The 25,334-nt window shown below is 32.4% G+C and overlaps 2 protein-coding genes across 2 annotated transcripts; both read left to right on the forward strand.

The window, feature by feature from the left end:
• Positions 1–4,333: 4,333 nt before the first annotated feature.
• On the forward strand, positions 4,334–5,551 carry LOC149558927 (L-type lectin-domain containing receptor kinase IV.1-like). The gene is made up of 2 exons (XM_089831126.1): positions 4,334–5,032; positions 5,153–5,551. Exons 1-2 carry the CDS (start codon positions 4,334–4,336, stop codon positions 5,549–5,551), a joined length of 1,098 nt encoding a protein of 365 aa, XP_089687252.1.
• Positions 5,552–21,085: 15,534 nt separating this feature from the next.
• On the forward strand, positions 21,086–22,228 carry LOC149558928 (bark lectin-like). Its single transcript, XM_089831128.1, has 2 exons — positions 21,086–21,744; positions 22,087–22,228. The coding sequence occupies exons 1-2, from the start codon at positions 21,086–21,088 to the stop codon at positions 22,226–22,228; spliced, it is 801 nt and encodes a 266-aa protein (XP_089687254.1).
• The last annotated feature ends 3,106 nt before the right edge of the window (positions 22,229–25,334 follow it).

Here is a 25,334-nt window from a genome sequence, read left to right on the forward strand (position 1 = left end):
TTGACGAAAATAATTAATTTAAAAACTATGTATTAATTCATAAATTTGATTCAAATATAGTATATTTCACACATGAGTTAGCTATTCATGATGCAAAAATAGAATCTTTACCTCCAAAGCTTATATGTGCAAATTGTGGGAATGCTTGGTGCAATCGTAAATCTATATTTTCCAACATGTTTTGACCAATGAAGCTCATTTTATCAATCAAAATATATTTTATATGTGACATTTCTTCTTGAAAACTTGTGAGTCTTGCTCCTTCCAGTTGAGAAAAATCTCTTATTGGTATCTTCAATTTTGAATGAATTGTAGAAGCTCCTACATTGAATGCTGCAACTCCTATTGGTGCAAGTAACAGAAGTGTAGAATGGGATGGCATTGCCACATTTTGAAGAGATTGACTAATGGCGCCAATTAGATATGATTTTCCTGTTCATGTTATTCCTTGAATTATCAAAAACAATGGTTTTGCATTTTGATTTCTTTGGTAGTGCGTCATGATTATGTTGACTACCTTTTTTTGTTTCTCACCAAGGGTCATGTAGTTTATGCATTGAGGAATTTCATCATAGATAAGGAACCCATTATTCTTAATGTTACTTATGAAATTGATTGCTCTGGAAGTGTACTCTTCTCCTTGATAATCAATAGACCAATTTGTTTGTCTATCAACATCTCTTCTCCCCAACATGTCTATTTCTAAGCAATGTATATTTTAACCCTGGTGCAACCTAGATATAATCTCCCATTCATGTTTTGTAGTATTTATATGGACATCTTCATTGTCTTCAATTTCATATTCATTTGGGTTTTCAACATTTTCTACAGACATTATACGTTGAACATGCCAAGGGTTGTAAGTGAATGTCTCCAAACTTTTTATGATAGAGGCATCATCATGACCAATATCCCAGTCAATATCACAGAATGGCTTGTAGAGAAGTAACTCTGATAAACAAAACTCAATCCATTTACCTGATTCACTTGAAGGGATAGATACAAACCTAGGAAATACTCTAACAATTGCAGCTTTTCCCGTAGGCTCCCATTTGTTGTCTCTTTTTCTCTTAGGATTATATATCCATGATCTAGCTACATTAATTAATGTAACACCTTCCATACATAATGGCCTTTTTTTATAACCATCAATGAAAGATTTTGTTTGTTCTTTATTATTCTCTTCATCATTTTCATTTTCATTATTTAGAGTTGCAAGTTTGAACATCTCAAGTGAGACATTTAGATTGACAAATCTTCTACTACACTCCACTAATGGAAGCTCTAGTAACATATGGCAAGTTTCTTGAGTACCAATGTCTCTTTCTACAATTGTCTTAGTTAGAAGCCTCCTATATGCTCATGCTACTAAATCATCTGGATTTTTCATATTGGATAGATGCATCAACATTTGCTGGTATGTTTCTGAGCTTTTCTCTACTGTAGTATGTGATGATTATGTGAATTGACTCTATCATAATTTCTCATTGGTTCAAATCTCTTTTCCCCTGTTTCCATGTCTTCATATAATTTTGATCCCCCCAGGTTTAATGGCCAAGGAGCATTATACCTACACTCCATGTAAGAAATATTATATTAAGCTCTATCATTTTGTAGTAATTATTTATATATATTTAGTAACTATTCATTGGGATGAAATAATTACCTGCAAACCATCTTTCCCTTTTTTTCATAGGCATGAACCCTCCTTACAAATCGTGTGTCGCTCCACACAATTTAATATTTCCTCATAGTCACGGTCCAAATCCACCTCTGCAAGCTGTCTTGTGTTTTTGAGACATGGATGTTGTTGAAAATTGACCAATGCCTACAATTGAAGGTAAGAAAAGATAAGTACACTAATTAATATCACATTACATGAATATATATAAATTGATTAACATGCCTGTATATTTCATTGATGAGGATCATTTCTAGGGTTCCATGCATGAACAATGGAGTGAAAATATCTTTCAGCACTTCTTCTTTCCTCCTCAATTGACCAGTAAATTTTATCCACATCAGGTGCTCCTTCAATCCATATGAATCCATGTATTTGCGGGGACCCCGTATGTTGCCATTCATATCTACACCAAAAGTCCTTGATATTCATTCCCTTTTCTAGAATGTCTTTTCTAAACATTGAGTTTATTAATTGCATATAGTGTGCAACTATGTGAGGATAGTCAATAATATTTTGTCTTCTCCAATTCTAAGGTTCTTATGGACCAGTTGGCATTGTTCCTAGCGTAAGTGAATGCAAATCAGGCCAATACATATCTGTTGCACTTAATGTGAAAAATATTGTAGGAGTACCAATTTGATGAAGCAAATCTGTCAATTCTGCACAAGATTTAGTCCAATATGACCGTGTTCCCCTTAATGATGTCCCAAACCACATCAATTTATTTTCTAGATTGGAGTGGGGTATATTTTCCATATGTTGTCACAATTCATGGATGGTAATGGGCATGTCTTTAAAGTTTCTTTTCACAAACACTGACGATGAGTTTTGTGCACGATGTCTCATTATCATGTTGAATACAAAATATCTAAATCTGGGATGTTTTCCAAAAGGATGATCCCTATAACGCATCAGATGTTTCACAAATTCATGAAGATAAACCTACCACAACCATGGCTCTAACCAATCACAACTTCCATCAGGAAACAATGTTGGAAATGCCATATCAAGTAATCCTAATGTCACATATTCATTAATGGGAGATACACCTATACTTGGCCAATCTATCAATGATGTTGGATTCACATCAGGGTTATTGACCCATCCACAAATAAGTTCCATTTCTTTTTGGGCATTAGGTGGTCTTGAAGCCATTGATGTTGTATGATCTATTATATTTGCTTCATCTGACTCCATGACTGGACCAACAAAAATAATCTCATTTGCATTTGAATCAAATTCCATATAGACTGTCTTTAATTTGGCAAAGATATTTTCATCTGCATTTCTAGGTAGATCATTGAGAGCATTTTCATTAATTTGGCCATCTGAATAAAATTTATCATGCTCTACTTTGTATTTGAGTGCTTTGTAGACACAATCCCTATTCATAGTAAAGTTATAGTTTGTTCCACATTGATCTCTTCATCTAACAATAATAATTGGCAAATTATCTATTGTGTGTGGCAATATATTGGAAACATGTTCTATATTTTGTGGGAAATTTATTTTATGCCCTTTATATTTATATTGACCACCTGTTGCATGTGTAACTTGAAGTATGGGGCTGACACATGCAATTAGCATTTCCTCAACTTGGGTCAAGTTCGCAAGCTCCTCAGGTTGTGGCCCTAGATCCATATTATTTAAAGCTAAAAATCTATTGTTTCCCTTTTCTTGTCAACATCAATTACATACTGGACCTTCTAATGTACGGACCACCTTCATTTGTAGATAGCATTCGTGACAAATATAACACATCTGTGGCATTTTCAAGCTATCCAGTTGTTGTCGAAACTGCATTTGGGATCTATAGAAATTATCCTTAAGAAATACAGTTGGGTTTTGTATATTTTCTCTGTTGCCTTGTCCACCTAAATTTATCCTATTTTGGCTTGTGGGATGAGGTACTTTAGGAACACGCTCTGTTGTTCTTGAATTTTAATTCTGGTGACTCATTTCCACAAATACAAGTAATGCTTGATTGTACCTCTCACTTGATTCAAAATCAACTTCATGTCTCCCTTATGTTTCAAAATGAGATACTTCATCGAATGTTCGTTGACGAGTAATTCTATCCCTATTTTGTAATTACAATTCTTGTATTAGCAATCTTGCCCTTCTTCTAGCATAATTTAATCGTTGGACTTAATTTTTCCTTCTTCTTTCTTCTTCTCTTTCAGCTTGTGCCATTTGTTCTTGTCGTCGTCTACGATACTCTCTCTGGTATTCTCTCTGGTATGCTCTTTCTTGCTCCATTTGGTATTGTCTTCTTTCTTTATCTGATTGGAAATTCATACTTGATTTATTCATTTCTATGAAATAAATTTGTAACCAAACATTAAAAAAATAGTAGATTTAGTAAATTATTTTTTATAAAATTTGTTTAAAATATCACATTAATTTAGCGGCATTGCACTTTAGATAAGATAGATATTTATTCATTTCTAATTAATAGTTTAACAATTCACAAATACATATAGGAGGAACTTTTATATAGTCTTGTATGTATAATACTTAATTTATTTAAGACAAAGGAAAAATAACATACATTCATCAAAATTGATAAGTTGAATAGACAAATTTATAAAAAAAATTGATAATGTCAAATAATATGACTCCTAGATTTCATTATAGTGATGCAAAAACATGTGGAATTCATTTTCTCAAAGTTCTTTTCCTGATGACAATCATGTTGGGATCGACGTCAATAGCATTTTCTCGAAGTTCATTTTTCCGCTCAATACATCCAGTCTATTTAATCGCTCTACAAACCAAAATCTCACAAACGCAACATGGGATGCCTGGGTGGATTTTGACGGTGTAGAAAAGGTTCTGCACTTCTTTCTCTGGTATAATTCTTCTAAACCCAAAATCCCTCTATTTAACCACACAATAGATTTGAGCAACTGTCTACTAGAGAACATCAAGATTGGCTTCTCGGTTGCCACTAGAGAGTACACAGAGACGCACACTGTAAAAAATTGGAATTTTACTTCTGAATATTCATGGGAAGTTGGATCTCCTGATGAATTACTTAGAAATGGCAATGCAAATAGATTTTCTATGAAATTTTATTTGATATGCGTGTTCTTCATTGTTGTTGTCCTATGTGGCTTCATAGTTGTTCGCTGGTGGCAGTATTTCAGAAAAAGGGGAAGAGAAGGTAAGGCTAGGGAAGAGAGCGATCCAAAGCTGGATGAATGTTGTTCTCATGGCCCCCGAAGCTTTTCCTACGCTGAGCTCAGTGCCGCGACAGGAAATTTCTGTGAGAAAGAAAAGCTTGGACAAGGCGGCTTCGGCAGTGTTTACAAAGGAATCCTGCTCGGCACCGGGGAGGCGCTAGCTGTGAAAAGAATAGCCCAAGGATTGAGATAAGGAAGAAAGGAGTATGTCTCTGAAGTTCAAACAATTAGCAGGTTGAGACACCATAATCTTGTGCGACTTTTAGGATGGTGCCACGAAAAGGGAGAGTTACTTCTGGTCTACGAGTACTTGCCAAATGGGAGTCTGGATAAACACATTTTTGGGGAAGAGGAGGATACGCTAGATTGGAGCCAAAGATATAGTATCACCTGTGACATTGCCTTTGCTCTTGTTTATCTCCACGGAGAGTGGGACCGGTTTGTCTTTCATCGAGACGTGAAGGCAAGCAACGTAATGTTGGATTTTGATTTCAATGCCAAGTTGGGTGATTTTGGTTTGGCGAGACTGATGGAACGTGACCAGGATTCTTCTCATATGACCATGGTGGCGGGCACGCGGGGGTATGTTGCTCTAGAGTGCTGCAAAACTGGGAAAACCAGTCCAGAAGCTGACGTGTACAGCTTTGGGGTGGTTACACTAGAAATTGCCTGCGGCGGCTGATTGATCACAGCCTTGAAGAACACAATTGTTTCCCTTTTCTTGTCAACATCTATTGCATATTGGACCTTCTAATGTACGAACCACTTTCATTTGTAGATAGCATTCCTGAAAAATATAACACATCTGTGGCATTTTCAAGCTATCCAGTTGTTGTCGAAACTGCATATTGGATCTATAGAAATTATCCTTAAGAAATACAGTTGGGTTTTGTATATTTTCTCTATTGCCTTGTCCACCTAAAGTTATCCTATTTTGGCTTGTAGGATGAGGTGTTTCAGGAACACGCTCTGTTGTTCTTGAATTTTCATTCTAGTGACTCATTTGCACAAATACAGGTAATGCTTGATTGTACCTCTCACTTGATTCAAAATCAACTTCATGTCTCACTTGTTTCATGTGTTCTTGTCATCATCTACAATACTCTCTCTGGTATTCTCTTTGGTATGCTCTTTGTTGCTCCATTTGGTATTGTCTTCTTTCTTGATCCGATTGGAAATTCATACTTGATTTATTCATTTCTATGAAATAAATTTGTAACCAAACATTAAAAAAATAGTAGATTTAGTAAATTATTTTTTATAAAATTGGTTTAAAATATCACATTAATTTAGTGGCATTGCAGTTTAGATAAGATAGATATTTATTCATTTCTAATTAATAGTTTAACAATTCACAAATACATATAGGAGGAACTTTTTTGTGTAGATAAGATCTACAAATATACTAAATACCAAATAGTCTTGTATGTATAATACTAAATTTATTCAAGACAAAGGAAAAATAACATACGTTCATCAAAATTGATAAGTCGAACAGACAAATTAATTTAAAAAATTGATAATGTCAAATAATATCACTCCTAGATTTCATTATAGTGATGCTCGCCATGCATGTGCTCTTCATCATAGCAGATGTCTTTCATAAATTCAAAGAACCCAAATGATTTCTTCCAGGCATCATGAATTTCCTTTGTATATTGTCCCATCTGCAAGAGTTGAGAATCTTGGACACCTCGAACATGAAAGCTCGCATTATGAATTTCATTTGTAATTTTTTTACAAGACTCAGAAATGATTGTTCCCAATCTATCCAAATAAGTTTGAACAATTTGGCTTGATTGCACCAAGTCGTTTGGAAGAAGTGGGCTTGTGATAGTGTTCTTAGAGTTATTTTTTTAAGCATCCATAATTAATTTTTTTCTGATATCTATAATGTAAGGATAAAAAATGGTCAGTATCAAAATGACAAGAATTAAGCTATGCATATATAGCAATAAATTGGTATTTGAAAGAGAAGAAGATTTGTTTGATTCTTTCTTATTGACATAATTCTACGCATTTAATTTCTTTTAACAAAAAACTTATATCTTCTTAATATTATTTATATAATGTTCTAATCTTTGATTTAAAAATTTAATAGTAAAACCTAACTTCAAATATTAAGGAGAAAATAGATAACATTTCATGAAATATTTTTTTTTATTTTCTTCATATTTTAATAGACGTTAAAATTGAGATTTATAAGTAGAATAAAATTTATAAAAATTAAAAGACATTCTTAAATATAAAATTTAAATTTCCTGATGCATCATTTCATTTAAATGTGTATTAATCTTTCAGACTTAGTTGATAGATCTAATTGAACTTTTCTAATCTATTTTAATATAAGGTTAAAATTTATAAATTTGATAAAATTTGAACGAAACGTTAGAGATTATATCAAGGCCTAGGACCTACTTCTTACATACATCACAAGGTAGAGACCATGTAGCTTCTATTCTAACAAAGTTTTTAAGAATTATTTTTTCATAAATTTTGTTCTTTAAAAATACATAACTAAATGATACCTATAATTTTAAACTTTTTTTTATTATCAAGCAATAAAAAATTATTTTCCCATAAGTCTATTCTCAAAAGATGCATAACAGCAATACAATAATATTGATCAATCAATATAACATGAAAAATAGTATAATCTAAAATTTTATATATTAAAAATGATCTATCTATTAAAAAGATTACTACTCATTAATAAAACTTAATGTATCATGCATTATAAATATATAAATTAATTATAATTGTACATGTGTATCTATGTTTATTTATCTAAACTTGGATGTTTGATAAACTATATAATGGATTGGTTTCAAATCAATTTTCTATTTCTTAAAAAAACAACTCCTATTTTTATTTAAGAGTTTCCTTCAAGTATTAGATTTAAATTGCTTCATGATGTATAATGAGCTTATCTAAATTATTCTACTACTATTTAATATCATGATAGTAGTTGATAAAACCTATAATAGTATAATTACCTAATCTCAAATCCATCTACTTTTATTTAATAGTACAATAATAGTTCATAGGACCTATAGCATATAATTAGTTGATTAAAAATTATTCTACTTTTGTTGAAAATCTTAATAATAGTTTGTAGGAGGTATAATTGATATAAATCTCATCTACTTTTATTTAACATCATGATAATAGTTCACATGACCCATACTATATAATTAGTTGATCTAAAATCTATCTACTACTCTTCAACATGATGATGATAGTTCATAGAATGCAACACTTATATAAAGATTTAAAATCTTACAAGATCAAATCTAAAAACAACGTTGAACCCATCTACTACTACATTTTTTGTTCTTGTTAAAATATTTTGAATATTAATTTAACTAAATCATAATTTTATACTAATATATTTCTCGAGAACAAATTATTTATTTAAATAAATTTTAAAAATTGTAAAACATATAATTATAAAAAATTGCTAACAATTATTATTATTAATCCACGTAGTAAATAAATCTAAACAAATTTAAAAGGTTTTCTAATATCAATAATTTGAGAGCATATCTAAATTTTAACAATATAACATGAAAAATAGTATAATCTAAAATTTTATATATTAAAATTGATCTATCTATTAAAAAGATTACTACTCATTAATAAAAACAAAAAATTAAAACATATAATTATAAAAATTGCAAACAATTACCATTATTAATGTTATTTAAAAATAGCTTTGTAATCTTATTTTAATAATAGATAGAGGAATATAATCATTGATTCAAATAATCTAATGAAAAAGTTAGATTAATTAATACTATAATATCTAAATTCTAAAAATCTAATGTTTTGAATGAAGAGAAAGAAATAGAAAGAAATCTTCAATTGAGTAGAATTTCTAATATAACAAAGTTTCTAAGAAAATTTAAGGAAACTATGCAGATTTCAAAATAGGAAAATACTACACAATAAAAGTTTCTAAAATGGAAGAAATACAAATCTACGTTGTTTCTAATTGAGAAGAATTTCTATTCTATCAAAGTTTCTAAGAAAAATTAAGGAAATTATAGAGCTTTGAAAATAAGACAAAACAACACAATAAAAATTTCAAAAATAGAAGAAATCAAAACAAATAAACATACATACTCAGAATAATGATCCTGTTGCTCAATCCAATGTTGAATAGAAATCATAATATTGATCTTGTTACTCAATCCAATGTTGAATAGAAATCAAAATATCGATCCTGTTGTTTCATACAATGTTGAATAAAAAATAAAATAGGCTCTTGCCATATATAATGTTGATGTGTGATGGTTCAACTTCAAAGAATTGAAAACATGTAACGCGTAAAAATGGAGCATAAGGCAAGACATTTGGTTTTGTTGTCATAATAGATTATTGGCTTTCTTCTTGCTCAAGTGAATGATGAAGAAATATATTTAGAAACATCTAAATGTGTCTTCACACTATCGGCAATAAAGTGTTATTTTATGACAACCCGAATGGACTTGAATTTTTTCAATTACGGACTCGCAGGACGTGTGTTTAGTGTTTGGAAATATCGAAGCGTTCAAACCAAAAATACAGTGTGGTTAATGAGGGAATGGGAAGCGTCAGTGTTAAGCATTGCTAGTCAAGTCCGAATGGAATTTCAATAAAGGACGTGGTATAACTGTTCAACTTCCTATCAATTTTTTCCAAAATGTTAGATTGTTTACAACGAAATGTGCTCCCATTGTAGAAGCCTGTCGACTTAATTAATGCCTCTTAGAGAAAACAAACTGACGAGGCATTAAAATAATATACGAAAAAATGGATGTCTATGATATCCGACATTTGTGGACCATGCCTATTTGCCTGGAGAAAGATTGAACTCGTGGAACGTCACAACAAGAACCCCCGAGAGTTTCAACCTGTTCGATGTTTTTCGTTCGTAATGGCCAAAGGCATTCCACAACAAATTCTGTAGCGGATGACATCGAATGTATTTCTCTTGCATGCTCTTCATATCTCAACCAAGACCTTGATGAAACCTGCGTGTCGTCGAGGTTTCATCATCACTAACAATTTCCTACGTCTTATCGATTTAAAAAATTGCTAACAATTATTATTATTAATCCACGTAGTAAATAAATCTAAACAAATTTAAAAGGTTTTCTAATATCAATAATTTGAGAGCATATCTAAATTTTAACAATATAACATGAAAAATAGTATAATCTAAAATTTTATATATTAAAATTGATCTATCTATTAAAAAGATTACTACTCATTAATAAAAATTAAAAATTAAAACATATAATTATAAAAATTGCAAACAATTACCATTATTAATTTTATTTTAAAATAGCTTTGTAATGTTATTTTAATAATAGATAGGGTAATATAACCATTGATTCAAATAATCTAATGAAGAAGTCAGATTAATTAATACTATAATATCTAGATTCTAAAAATCTAATGTTTTCAATGAAGAGAAAGAAATAGAAAGAAATCTGCAATTCAGTAGAATTTCTAATATAACAAACTTTCTAAGATAATTTAAGGAAAGTATGCAGATTCCAAAATACGAAAAAACTATACAATAAAAGTTTCTAAAATGGAAGAAATACAAATCTACAATGTTTCTAATTGAGAAAAATTCCTATTCTATCAAAGTTTCTAAGAAAAATTAAGGAAATTATAGAGCTTTGAAAATAAGAAAAAGCAACACAATAAAATATTCAAAAATAGAAGAAATCAAAACACATAAACATACATACTCAGAATAATGATCCTGTTGCTCAATCCAATGTTGAATAGAAATCATAATATTGATCCTGTTACTCAATCCAATGTTGAATAGAAATTAGAATATCGAACCTATTGTTCAATACAATGTTGAATAAAAAAGAAAATAGGCTCTTGCCATATATAATGTTGATGTGTGATGGTTCAACTTCAAAGAATTGAAAACATGTAATGTGTAAAAATGGAGCATAAGGCAAGACATTTGGTTTTCTTGTCATAACAGATTATTGGCTTTCTTCTTCCTCGAGTGAATGACAAAGAAATATATTTAGAAACGTCTAAATGTGTCTTCACACTGTTAGCAGTAAACTGTTATTTGATGATGACCCGACTGGACCTGACGTTTGCAATTACGGACTCGCAGGACACATGTTTAGTGTTTGGAAATATCGAAGTGTTCAAACCAAAAATATAGTGTGGTTAATGAGGGAATGGGAAGTGTCAGTGTTAAGCATTGCTGGTCAAGTCCGAATGGAATTTCAATAAAGGACATGGTGTAACTGTTCAACTACCTATCAATTTTTTTCAAAATGTTAGATTCTTTACAACAAAATGTGCTCCCATTGTAGAAGCCTCTCGGCTTAATTAATGCCTCTTAGAGAAAACAAACTAATGAGGCATTAAAATTGTATACGAAAAAATGGATGTCTATGATATCCGAAATTTGTGGACCATGACTATCTGCTTCAAAAAAGACTGAACTCGTAGAATGTCACAGCAAGAACCCTTGAGAGTTTCAACCTGTTCGATGTTTTTCGTTCATAATGGCCAAAGGCATTCCATGATAAATTTTCTAGCGGATGACATCGAAAATATTTCTCTTGCACACTCTTCATATCTCAACCAAGACCTTGATGGAACCTGTGTGTCGTCGAGGTTTCATCATCACTAACAATTTCTTAGGTCTTATCAATAACAAAACAATAATGAAATTTAACGCAACACAAAGAGGCCTATGTGTTCGTTGGTATGTCAAAATGTAATCACCCAACCGACTGCATTAAGAAATGCTCAACTTCTATGTGTTTTCTAGGGAATGCCGAATCATAAAATCAGTAAGTAAAATAGAGACAACAAACTAACGAGGAATTTAACGTTTTATAAAAATGACTCGACTTATATACTAACCACCATCTTCTGTAACATGCGTGTTTGCCTTCAAAAAGATTGAAATGTAATATCAAACAAGAAGCCCATGAATTTCAACGTCAGTTTTGTACTTTGTTAGAATATCCACGAGGATTTCCACTAAGAATGCCATATCGCTTGATATCAAAAATACTTTCCCATCTGGTGTCCCAAGATTACAGTTTGGCAAGATGAGTGGAATATTAGTTGGGAGGGTTTAAAGATATTTAGTTCAATGTTGCAAAGTGAGCAATATCGGGTGAAATTTTATATTATATCATATAAGGACGAGGTGCTCAGTATTATATGTGTATCATATGTGTTTTAAATGTTAAAAGAGTAAACAAGATTAGCATTAAAATATCAAGAGCACCATATTGGTCTAGAGCATTTTCTCTTCCATGTGAGATATCCAAATACAAATAACAAAGAATGATTGTCACTGTATCACACCTTTTAAGCTCTATGATGAATTCTAGATGATGCACTCCACATTGGATGGTTAATGTTAAACTCCATGATGTTCCAACTAGGTAGTGAATCCTCCATCGGTCGTTGCATATACCTATGCACTTAATCAACTCTTCTAATACATTCATCCTTACTCTATTATTACAAATCTAAAATCTTTCTCTAGCTCACAAATATGATACAGTGCAATATATTTGAAAAGATGAGAAATTTTTTAATGGAGAAATCACAATATATATAAACTTGCCTGCCACCAAAAAAAAATACCCTATACATCACCGAACCTGTAGACACTGAGACAAACAATAAAAGAAAAAAGAGTTTAAATAAATGGAAAACTACAACATCGTGTAATAGTTATCCTGATGGTTGAATAATTTTGGAGTGGCATAGAAGAAATAGTCACCACAAATAGAATAACAAAATCTTCATTTTTCAAATTTAAATAATAGAAACCAATGACTTAAGAATTCTAATCATAGAAAAACCAATGCAATCACCTCTCCTTTATCATAAAATCTAAAGACTGCACTACGAAATGGGGGAAATCATACCAAAGTTAAGCTCTACTACAGTAGATATCCTTAACAAACCTAATATTTGTACAACTTAACACACAATCTCAATGTGGAAGTGGGAGAAAACTTTGCACAAATTGTATTTAAATAATCTGTCAAAAACTCACAAATTTGATGACAACAAAAAATTACAGATAACTTTTGATAGTGACCCCAAAAGGAAAAACAAATATCAAATCAATTTTCACTTTTGTTTGCAGGGAACTTAAAAATCATCGTAGACTCTAGAATAGATCCAAAAGCTCTAAATCAATTCACAAGAAATTTAGGAACAATCTGGAGCTATAAATGGAAAGGCATTCACCCACGACAGTTGTAACTATAGTATTAAATGTCATATTTAAAAATTATTAAGTAATCTTACATTGTCCTTGCATTTTAGTTGTCTATTTTATCTTTCCAGTCCACTCTAGCCTGGGCAATAAAAAAAAACATTACAATGTGTTAATAATTTTAAACTGCCATTTGTTCATTGGTTGGAATAGTTTTCTTTTAAAATTCTTAATAGATAAAATATAAAACCCCTAGTGAAATGCATACGGACTAATGAAAAAAAAAAGAATAATTAATAAAAATGAAATTAAAAATATGTATGCACTACATACTATAGGATAAATTTTATTGATGTGTGATATTGCTATCAAGATTTAACTGTGTAGTTTTTGAGTCAAACTTATTGACCCATGTTTCATGAGTAGTGATTCAACATGAATCCATCCCTCATTAGAATAAATAGAATTCTTGGTTTCTAAAATTAATAACTCTGCATATTGTAGGAAAAACTATTCTACTATCTTTTTGATTGAGGTTTTTGGTGTTTCACTTTTAATTTTTCTTAGTATCCTATTTGGTAACCATGAAACTTTCTTATAGTTTTTCAAACCCATTGAGCTAAATAAAAAATAAATTAAATCGATGTAAATTCTCTCAACTCATTAGATTTTTTGTATTTTTGCATGGCTCTAGTAATGATTTACTCTACAAAGATATCCCTATATATCTTACGCCAAAACTTGCAATCCATCAAGTAGTCTCTTGAAGTGCAAATAAATGCTCATATGATGATAATATTTTTGAAAACAATGCAATATATTTTTTCGCTCATTTTAGCATTTGACAAAATATATACATGCTTAGGTCTTTGCATGGATTTCGATTTGGAATTGCTTAAGATTTTTTTTTTAATTATTTTTTTCCTAGTATACAACATCAAAATAGTTACAAACATGGAAAATTTTGAGTCTATTATAATTCGATTTTGTGCATTTTGCCAATAAATATTTTCCAACGTCAACCGTCTATCAAAAATTTTTGCATGCATGTTGACATTTTCTCAACTCACTCAATGAGTACATTTTTGTTTGCAGATTCATAATTTCTCACATTTTGGGGCCTTATTCTTACAATGGTAATGGATAAAAGTAGCATTGGGGACCTTAAATTACAAATGGAACAACAAACAAACTAAAAAATAGGTTTCCTCTTGTCTTATATTACCTCAAAATAAAATAAAAAACAGATTTTCATTTGTCATTAAATGTTTAATTTTTTTTAAATTGTTTATTCGTAAATTATTTCTAATTATTGATAATTTTTGTAATTTGGATAAATAAATGTAGATAATTTTAATAATCCTTATAGGACTTAGATTAGTCTGGTTTAAATTAAATATTTATGTCCTAAGCTAAATAAGTAAGGATATAATAATTGAGCTTGTATGTTTGACAAAGATATAACTTTGTTATTGGCATGGGCTTTTGAGTGTTGTAGCTGGTAGAAATCAATGGAGTTGTCCTTTTCTCAACTGATACGTTTTATGAAATAATTGCATATAGAGCATGACACTAGAACTATTATACTGCTACATCCTAAGCTAAATGAGTAAAGATATAATAATTTATTCTAAGACATTCAAAGTAAAGGTGTAGGTGGGAGCTTGTATGTTTGAGAAAGATATAACTCTGCTATTGGCATGGGCTTCTATGTGTTGTAGGTGGTAGACATCAATGGAGCTATCCTTTATTAATTGATATGTTTTATGAAATCATTGCATATAGAGCATGACATTATTGGAACGATTATACTGTTGCCAGCCTATGAATATGTTTTTTCTACTATTCTTGATTTCCTCTTCATGCCCTCTTGACTCGACATGTCATATATAGGCTTGTTTCTCTTCACAAGAGTGCACAGATACTTACAAGTCAAGCATGTTAAATACTCCTATTGTCTGAGATTGTAAAGCTTAACACATAGAAAATAATATTTATTTACAATATGTGTAATTCTAGTTTCTATGATATTACAATTTCCATTAGAGGTCCTACTGATTCCATTTGTCCTTCTTGATTAATACAACTAAATTGGTATGCCCCTAAGCTTCCATTAACATTTGCAAGAACCATGCGATCCTGAACAACACTATAATTTTAATCATTGTGCTAAGATGGGAGCTCTAATTTTGTAAAACGGTAGTCTCCATCAAGATCAACAAAAGCTTTTAAAGTAATAGCATAAAAGAAACTAAAGAAAAGAAATGAATTCTTGTAAGTAAAAGGATCCTAGCAACCTGTGCAAAGGAGAAGAAAATACATGTCAATTGAATTACAAGAATGTAATCATTGATAATGAGCAACATTTTTCCATAGAAAGTCAAATTATTAATTGTAACAGATTTCCACAATCCATAAAATTTTGTATTCGCTTCTGGGTGTGATTGTGTATGTTTTTTTAACATCAATATTTCGGATCATACTCTATGATCCATCATCAGGATGATGGTTGGGCCCTTAGCCTAGCGTGGCACCCTCTGTTATCTTCCACCAATAGACCCCATCAATCCCCCCGTTGACGCCCCCTTCTTTCTTCGTTCTCTTCCTTCTCTCATCTCTGTAGCGCTTGCGTCTTTCTTGCCCCCCCCTACCCCCTCTTCCTCCCTTTCCCTCCAGCCTCCAATCTCCTTCTCTCGCTACCCTCCCCTTTCCTTCCTTGGCCTCGTTCTTCCCCACCCCCTCCTTTCCCTCAGGTGGTTCTGTTGATTTATAGGCTAGGTTTTATCTTTATTAGTAAGAAACTAAAGAAAAGAAATGAATTCTTGTAAGTAAAAGGATCCTAGGAACCTGTGCAAAGGAGAAGAAAATACATGTCAATTGAATTACAAGAACGTAATCATTGATAATGAGGAAAATTTTTCCATAGAAAGTCAAATTATGATATTGCTAAGAGGGTTTTACAATATAATCATTTTTTAATAAATAAGGAAAATTTTAAATTCTAGAAAAAATAAGAAAGATGTAAGTTAGAAGCCTTTCCTTGTAGATGATCATATTATGATTTATGATGAATCCATAAAGGCTAGATTTCTTTTATTCTCTTAATATATATCGATAGAGAAATCTAGAAACCCCTTGGATCCATGTATTTGGGGTCCCATTATAATGAAAAATAGGAGATAGAATAGTAGCCCATATGGTTGCTCCATATGCTAGAAAAACCATGCTCTTTCGTAGGAAAATCGTGTCCAAAGGTTTCAAAAGAATGTGCAAAACATTTAATGTTCTTTTACATTAAAAAAATGCATTTTATTGTCCTAAAACAACTTAATAGGTCATTGCTGATATGTACGTATGTTCTTCTTGCTTATTTGTATGATAGTTAAACATAGTAGGCTGATTGTATGTTATCATTGGCTGGCCCATCTTGTCCATAGTTAGAGAAGCTTATTTTATTGTTGTGAATCCACTGCGTGTTGTGTAGGGGGAATGATAACAAAACCAAGTAGAGAGAAATATCTACTTTATATTATGCTATTAGTCAAATATCTATTTTTGAAAATTGGCATAGATATGCTATTTTATAAGTTTGGACATCTTAAAGTGACACAAAAAATTCTGAAGATGACGTAGAAAAGACATCAATTTCTAAGAAAGATTTAGAGAATGAGCATAGAATGCTTGGATTAATGTATTGTCCAAAAGAGCATGACACAAGAGATTTCAACAGACAATACCTAGACCAACACATTGTCCACAAAGTTATGACAGAAGAAAGTTCAATGGAAGACTCTTTAAAAGAAAATGGAATCAAACACTCATTTCACAAATAGCAAGCTTGGATTTGGAATTAAATTATGATCCAACAATTAATATTTTCTAAACTTGGAGTACAAATAAATTGAAAAAAAATATAGCATGATAGCCTTGGTATGCTTAGCATAACCTATACAGTCAACTAAGAGAAACTTAAAAAGTTGACTTTAACACTCAAACCATCTAAAATCAATCCTTATTGTTTTGTAACTATATATAATTATTGATGACTATTTCTTTTGTAAATTTTTGGTTGTATTAAATCAAGATATGGAAATTACTTCCTTGAATTTCATGCTTGTTTAAGTTTTAGCTACTATTATGGCTTTGTTTATTTGGATATCCATGCTTAAAGCTTGGTTGCAGACAAATTCTGCAATAGCATGTTTGCACCATTTGTTGGAAGGTCAACTACTAAATTTTAAAAGCCTTACCTCTACATACTAGATAGACATTTGTATGCTAGACAATAGTCTTCCTTGGTTGGTTAAGCATGGTGAGCTTGTATTTTACTGTAGATTGTAGCATTTGATCAACAAAACATTTATGCATTTTACTTATATCCCATTCACATTTTGTGTCATAATCATTATTGAAAGCAAGAATACCATATTGTTCAAGCCAATGGTAACACAAACTCTTGACACAAAGTTTGGTCATTACTTGACTTGGCTTTAATATGTTGAGGGGAAGCACATGGTACAAGTGGTTGCAAGAAGAACCTCTTATAGAATTATCGCATGAATAAAGTATGAGACAAATCTCAAACCACATTGTGTGGTTCTTTGACCTTTTCCCTTATTTTCATAACTAGTGGTTGGTCTAAGTAAACTTTTTGTAGATCATTTACAAGTTCTAAGTAAACTTTGTGTAGATCATTTAGGGAGGACCTTGACTCGCCATGATTTCTTATGAAAATAAGTTCAAATTTTCTTTCCACTTAATTTTTTTTAGAATATAGTAAAAACCAATGAGTCCTTAATCTTCCAACATTTCTTTCGGTGAGTCTATTCTTTTCTCATATATTTCTATTTAAATAGAATAATTCAATTTTCACCATGGAGCTTCTCATTACATGGGAGACCATCATTCCTTAAGGAGAGATGTGATAAATATTCCTCATGGCATTCCAAATCAAAGAGAAATAGCACTGACCCAAGCTTATTCTGATCTATCTAGAAAAAATAGTGTCTAAGTATCACAATACTTCCATCACACCCCATTAACCCCGTCAACCAACTTTCAAAGTTATGTCAAGCCTTAGTGCCCAAGAATGTCTCCTCTTCTAGCTCAATAATCTATGCCCAATTTTAACTTAAATAGCTCAATGCTCTCTTGGAGCTATTTGGAATTTGGTAGATTCATGGTAGTGAGCTCTCCAATGAAAAGACTTCCATATGCTAGGGCCATAAAATATCTTCTCAAGACTACTGCTCACCCAAGCACTATATTTGTTTAGGTATAAAGTTTAAACTGTGTGAATGCTTTTAGTCATGAATCACTATCTCTATCTCAAGTGGGTATATACATTATTGAGACTTTCCTTAAATTATGCAAGCCGGTGATCCCTACAATGACCATAAATGTTTGTAGAGGCTAGGGAATATGTATGCTATTAGAACTACATATAAAATTGATAGGCAGGATCCTAGCTTAGATGTTGCTAGTGAAACAATTGTAGTTTCATCCCTAGTGTTTTGTAGCATGAACCCTTCCTATTCCAAGAGGCTCATGTTTGCTTCCATCATGGTAAATTTTTAGTAGCTTCATGAATGCAAGCTATATTATATTCTATTTTTTTTTTTTTGAGGAGCTCATCAACCTTCCTATTCTAGATTTTTTATTTCACTGAAAAGCATAGATGATCTTATAGTAACTCGCTTAAGTCTACAATCTCTCCGTTCTATTTCTCTTCTTATGAGTTAGAGGTAAAAGTAAATAAATATGGTATGTTTTTAGATTATACTACAACAAAAGATTAGTTGAATTGATCTTCTTGGGTGATCTCTTAGGATGAACTATTGTGGAGCTGGGTGGATATATAAAGTAGTAAAAAGTGTAAACTATTTGATTTACATTCAAGAAAATGGCTAGAGTTTCTGAGCTCATGAATTAGACAATATACATGGGTGGTTCAATAAACATGTTGGAATCAGAATGATTTTATTAAGGTACACAAACTTGAAGTTGTGGGTGTTAATATATTTCAAGTTTTCATTATGGATTTTTTTTGTACTATATTATTTAAACTAAAGCTATCTAAGTAGATGCTTTACTAAAAATTGTTTTCATGGATTGACTACAATTGGGTATACATTATTTTGTGTGGGAATTCCTTAATGGGAAAGTGCGGTCTCTTTATGACCACAATTATCACATGCTAATAACTATATCTATCTACTATTCTTGGAACATCAACTTCTAGAACTAAATACACACTAGGTTGGATAAAAATTACTTTATCTAACTGAATGGATTCTACTATTGTGATAGAAATACAAAAACCTAAAACTAGTGTTTATAGCTTGTCAAAACTATTCAGATGCATCCTCCTTCAAATAGGAATGACAATGCTCAACTTAAACCAACAAGTATTCAGTATAAACTGCTCTTACTTTGAAGGTCTTTTGCATCCAGTGAGATTTTATGCAACTCGCAACAAAAAAATTATATTATATTGGCTATTTTCTTCCTACACCCTTACTGCACCCTTCTTCGCTATTTTCTTCCTCTTCACATCTCCCTATCATTGCCCCACAACCCCACTTTTCTTTCTTGTTCACAATAGCCTACCTAATTTCCAATGCACTCCCCTATTTTATTACACTCAATTTGGCTTGTTTTTAAGTTCTTTAAAAATTTCTTCCATCATCTTCCCTATGAAAATTCAACTTCTACTTGATGTGTATTTTTATGTTTAGAATTTGAGTTTAATGGTCTTCTTGGACAACAATTTAAAATTGATTCAATAAATTAGTTACTTTTAAAGGCTTTCAGTCTTGGCATATGTGGTGATGAAAATACTTGTCATGCCTGTGTTTACTTCCGCATTAGGTGTACGTGTGTACAAGGTCAATTGTAGCTAAAATCTTTCTCTGTTGTTGTATGTGCATACCCATTTCAAAAGCCTCAAGTCAGCACATGTAGAGAACTTACTTGTAAAGGTATTTTAATTAGAGTTTAGTTCTTTTAAAACTATCAAAAGCTTTAGCCTTTTAAGCAACATTTGAAACCATGTATTAAAATTTACAATTAAAACAAGTTTAATTTCCATCTAATTTGTTTCAACATCTATGTGATGAGCATGCAATCTTGAGTGCAAGATGTAAAGCTACCAAAGCCAATCACCATCTATCCACATGCAAGTCTCAAGTCATCATCAATGTTCCCCCTTCATGTTGTAGTGATCACCCAATGTCCTAATCTTTAAAAAAAAGATTCATCTTCCATTTTGATCAAAAGAGAGGGACCTCAGCTCCTTTAAGTGCTCTTGTTTTCTAGGAAATTCTGGATCATAATATTAGAGAAAACAAATTGATGATGTTATCATGACTAGCAATTTCTCAAAACAATAATAAACTTTAACGCAACATGAAGAGTCCTATCTATTCATTGGTAGGCCAAAATGGAATCATCCGACCAACTGCAAGAAATGCTTAACTTCTATGTGTTTTCTAGGAAATGCCGAATCATAAAATCAGTTAGTTATCTAGAGAGAACAAACTAACGAGGCATTTAACGTTTTGTAGAAACAACTCGACTTATATGCTATCCACCATCTTGTGCACCATGCCCGCCTGCCTTCATAAAGACTGGAATGGAATATCAAAAGAGAAGCCCATGTTTTTCACAATTAGTTTTTACTTCGTTAGAATACCCACAAGGATTTCCACCAAGAATTATACTTTGCTTGATATCAAAAAGAGTTTTCTTGGGCTCTGATCCCTACGTCCACGAAGAGCTCGATGAAACCTGCGGGCCATCGAAGGTCCATCCCGACTAACAAATTGGCAGGTCCTAATCCTGTAAGATAATAATGAAGAGAGAGGCCTATGTGTTCGTTCCTATCTCAAAATGGAATCCGCTGAAAAATTGCAATAGCCTTCTTCCTATGAAAGGCACTACAATATATAATTGCTAACAAATTACCCTCAGAGACCCTCTAAATCACATATTAGGATGGCTAAATTCACTCACCCTACACGGGCCTTCCTTTTCTTAACCTCTGTTGCTCTTTTCCTATTATCGTCGCATCCAGGAAACTTTTCTTTTAGCTTCCCTCCTCTAACAGGTATAGAAAGGAAAAATGATGCCGCATATCATGAGAGTAACCAAGGAGCCCTGCAACTTACACGAAATGAAGCATCAGCTAACCTTAAGAAGAGTTCCGGCTGGGCGTATTATACTGACCGTATTTCGCTATGGAATAGGTCTACTGGGGCTCTGGCCAATTTTTCAACTTACTTTCAATTCAATATTGATCTGAACAATGAAATATACGATAATCATGGAGATGGACTTGCGCTCTTCATGGCACCATTCGAACTGGAACCACCAGAGGATGCTTATGGTAGATTTCTTGGCTTGTTTAATGAGGAAAGCTTTAAACAATCATCTTATCAGATGGTTGCTGTGGAGTTTGATACATACAACAACGATTGGGATCCTGACGACAATCATGTTGGGATTGACGTCAATAGCATTTTCTTGAAGTTCATTTTTCCGCTCAATACATCCGGTGTATTTAATCACTCTACACACCAAAATCTCACAAACGCGACATGGGATGCCTGGGTGGATTATGACGGTGTAGAAAAGGTTCCGCACTTGTTTCTCTGGTATAATTATTCTAAACCCAAAATCCCTCTATTTAACCACACAATAGACCTAAGCAACTGTCTACCAGAGTAAATCAAGATTGGCTTCTCAACTGCCACTGGAGAGTACACAGAGATGCACACCGTAAAAGTTTGGAATTTTACTTCTGAATATTCGTGGGGAGTCGAACCTCCTGGTGAATTACTTAGAAATGGCAATGCAAATAGATTTTCTGTGAAAGTTTATTTGATATGCGTGTTCTTCCACTTATAGATTCGGCACCAATTTGCGATGGCTATGTGTCACAGTTACGACAGAAATGTGTTGCGACTGTGATAGACATAGATGTCGTAGTTATTTAGTTGCAATTTACGACGTCTACCCTTGCCGTCGCATTTACGACGCCCATCCGTCACTCTGCAACCACCTTATTGTCACACCAACCCCGTCACAATTCCTCTTCTTTCCGTCGACATTACGACAGGGTTTCCGTCGCATTTGTGACGCCGATCCGTCGCTATGCAGCCATATATTTTTGGTTTAACTTCCACAGCCGTCGCAATTGCGACTCCAATTGTGACGGGGTTACCATCGCATGTACGGCAACCCCATCGCAATGTCTGGGGTTGTCGTCGTAATAGCGACGAAATCCCCAGCAATTGCGACGGGGTTGCTATACATGCGACGGCAACCTCGTCGCAATTGCGACGGATGTGGAAGTTAAACCAAAAAGAAATATTGGCTCAAAACTAATAATTTTAAAAAATTACTTGACCTTTAAATTACTATCCATAATTTATTGCAACATAAATAAAATAATTAAATACACTTTCTAAACTGTGACATTTTGTTTATGAAAAATAAGAAATTTTTAAACAAGCATATTACACTAAGATGTTTAAACAAAAATCTAAACCAAAAGTTCTCTTTCTGCCTACAAAGCTATTAAAAAATTGAACTCATCTAACCACAAATCCAAAAAATTGAATGTTGATAAATGATATGATCAAAGAATACATTCTTACAATATAAACAAGTAATTTTTTATATTGTAAGAATGTATTCTTTGATCATATACCTTGTCTGGTACATTATCTTGTCTCGTACAATGTATTTTTTATATTGTAAGAATGTATTCTTTGATCAGAAGCATACCATGTCTTGTACATTATCTGCATCTTTGGATAATAGTTAGAATTGATCAACAAGGCACCCATCCACCATGGAGACACTTAACCTTGATGCTATGTACAAGTGAACTTCGGATAATCACTTATCTATATCGTCAATGCTAGTGAGCTACATGATGGACCAATGACTTGATTACTGGTAGCAACCATTATGTGATAATCATCATGATATGCATTGAACTTCATATGCATTGCCATCCACAGATATGCATCCACTCATGATACATACATTGTCATCCACATAAATGCATCCATTTATGATGTTCCATCACATGCATACATATATTCATGACACCCACACCATATATAGACACATCCATCTAGATGTAAATGCATCATTATCATGCATCATCCACATCATTTTATCATTGTCACATTATTGCATTCCAATCCACATTTTATTAAGCATCATATAAGTATGCACATATCTCTGAAAAAAGGAAAATCATCAGATCTAATACAACAATAACCATAGATCATAAGACTAATGAATCACCATACATCATTAGACTAAAGAAAAATATGATCGGCCATCACTTTCGATTCATATATTGGCCTTATAAGTTTACCATAGTACAATAACATACGCTGATAGTATTATCCACCTGGCAATTAGTGATTCATGATTAATAGCATAATCAGCTGGAAATTGTTAGCAATAATCACTTATGATTAGTTCACTGAATAATCATGAATGATTATTGGGTAACAATATAATTAGCAGTTGTTATGAAGGGTGGCATCTTTCCACCCGCACAATTTCATAGTTTGATGCACATATATATATAGGTCAATCAGCTCTCCAAGAGGCAGTGAAGAATTGACGTTTGATAACTTATATATTCCCTTGCGGAAAGTGCTCGACTTAGGAGCATAGAAGGTTACTACCACAAACACTGGTACAAGTTATTTAACTGTATATCAGAGACAACATCCATTAGAGAATCATAAACCATATTTTCCATATCAGAGATAGCTTCACAATCTAGAGAATCAGTGCATAAGCCATTCAAAGATATACTAGAGACAGCCTATCTCTGTCCATGAACACCATACCAATGTGTATTTGCAGCATGGATTAAATAGAGAGATCAGAGACAGCCCTTCAGGTTATTGAGCATATTTTTACATTGTTATATTTGGCATAGCCTTCGCTTATTTGTATGCTACATTCTATACTGTACAGAAATTCAGCATTTTCTTTTGGACTTACCAGGAAGACATTTCATTCTGATCATAATTGTGTATGCCTTTGTATATTTGAATCATTTGCATTATTTACTACTTTTTAATTAAAATTGGATCAATAAAAAAATTATTTAAGTAGGAATTGTATATTTTTAGTAGTGTCTCATATATACCAAAAAGGGGACATGCAAACACCTTGTATCTGGATGGTAGTGCCTGTGAAACAGTAGGTCTTAAGATAGCATCGTTAATTGTTTTAAACGAAGCTTGTGAAGCTCTCAACTCAGAAATCTTTTTGAAAAAGGATTCTAACTATTCTCCAATCTTCATCAAGATATGTAGCTAATTCTGCAAATGATGTTGGGAAGTCCACCGAATTACTTCATAGGCTTCTTCATCCTCACCACAATCTTGGCTTATAGACTCTTCCTTTTGGAGGAGATTTACTAGTTCCTCAAAACTGGGAATATATTTCGTGACATTCAATGTTGTCACAAACGCCTTGTATCTGAATGGTAGTGCCTATAAAACAATAGGCACCAAGATAGCATCATCAACTATTTTACCCAAGGCTTCTAAGGAAGCTCTCTACTATTCTCTTGTAGAGTACAAGAGAATATAGAAACAAAAAAATAACATTTTTGATTAAAGGAGTTGAGAGATATACAAATTGTTTTCAAAACAAAATTTTACAATAATTCATTTTGAGATTTAGGAAAGAATTAAAAATAGCTCCCCACAAATTTAATCATATATGCAGGCTTCTAAGTTTTACATACATGTCTACAAGTAAACTATTAGAGAAAATATAGGAAACCAATTGATGAAATAGGGGAGAGTAAGATGAAATGTAGCTTACTAATCACCCAGATTAATTCTAGAAGCTTGGCATTTTAGTAGTTCTTGGACTCTTGGGTTTTGTGATGTCTGTTGGGACCATGATCTGTGACTAAGGTTGTCAACCCACCTAGTTTGCTTTGCCTTGTCATCCAATGCCACTTATTCCATGATTCAACAACATAGATAAAGTGAGCCTACATCCTAGAAAAGTTCCAAAAGTCCTAGATAGTATGGACCTAGTCCACCTAGTCCAAACTCATCACCACAATTGACTCTTGCAAGTTCAAGAGGAGATGCAGCCTCTTTTGCTCCAGCAAAAACTCTCTTCAATATTTTTAAGATGTTGAGGCTTTGGTCTCATAGGAAGATGTCAATGCTATTATTTTAAAAAC

This window comes from Cupressus sempervirens, chromosome 5 (genome assembly GCF_028749045.1).
Source record: "Cupressus sempervirens isolate cs-2001-9-10 chromosome 5, ASM2874904v1, whole genome shotgun sequence".
In the NCBI taxonomy this organism is placed as follows: domain Eukaryota; kingdom Viridiplantae; phylum Streptophyta; class Pinopsida; order Cupressales; family Cupressaceae; genus Cupressus; species Cupressus sempervirens.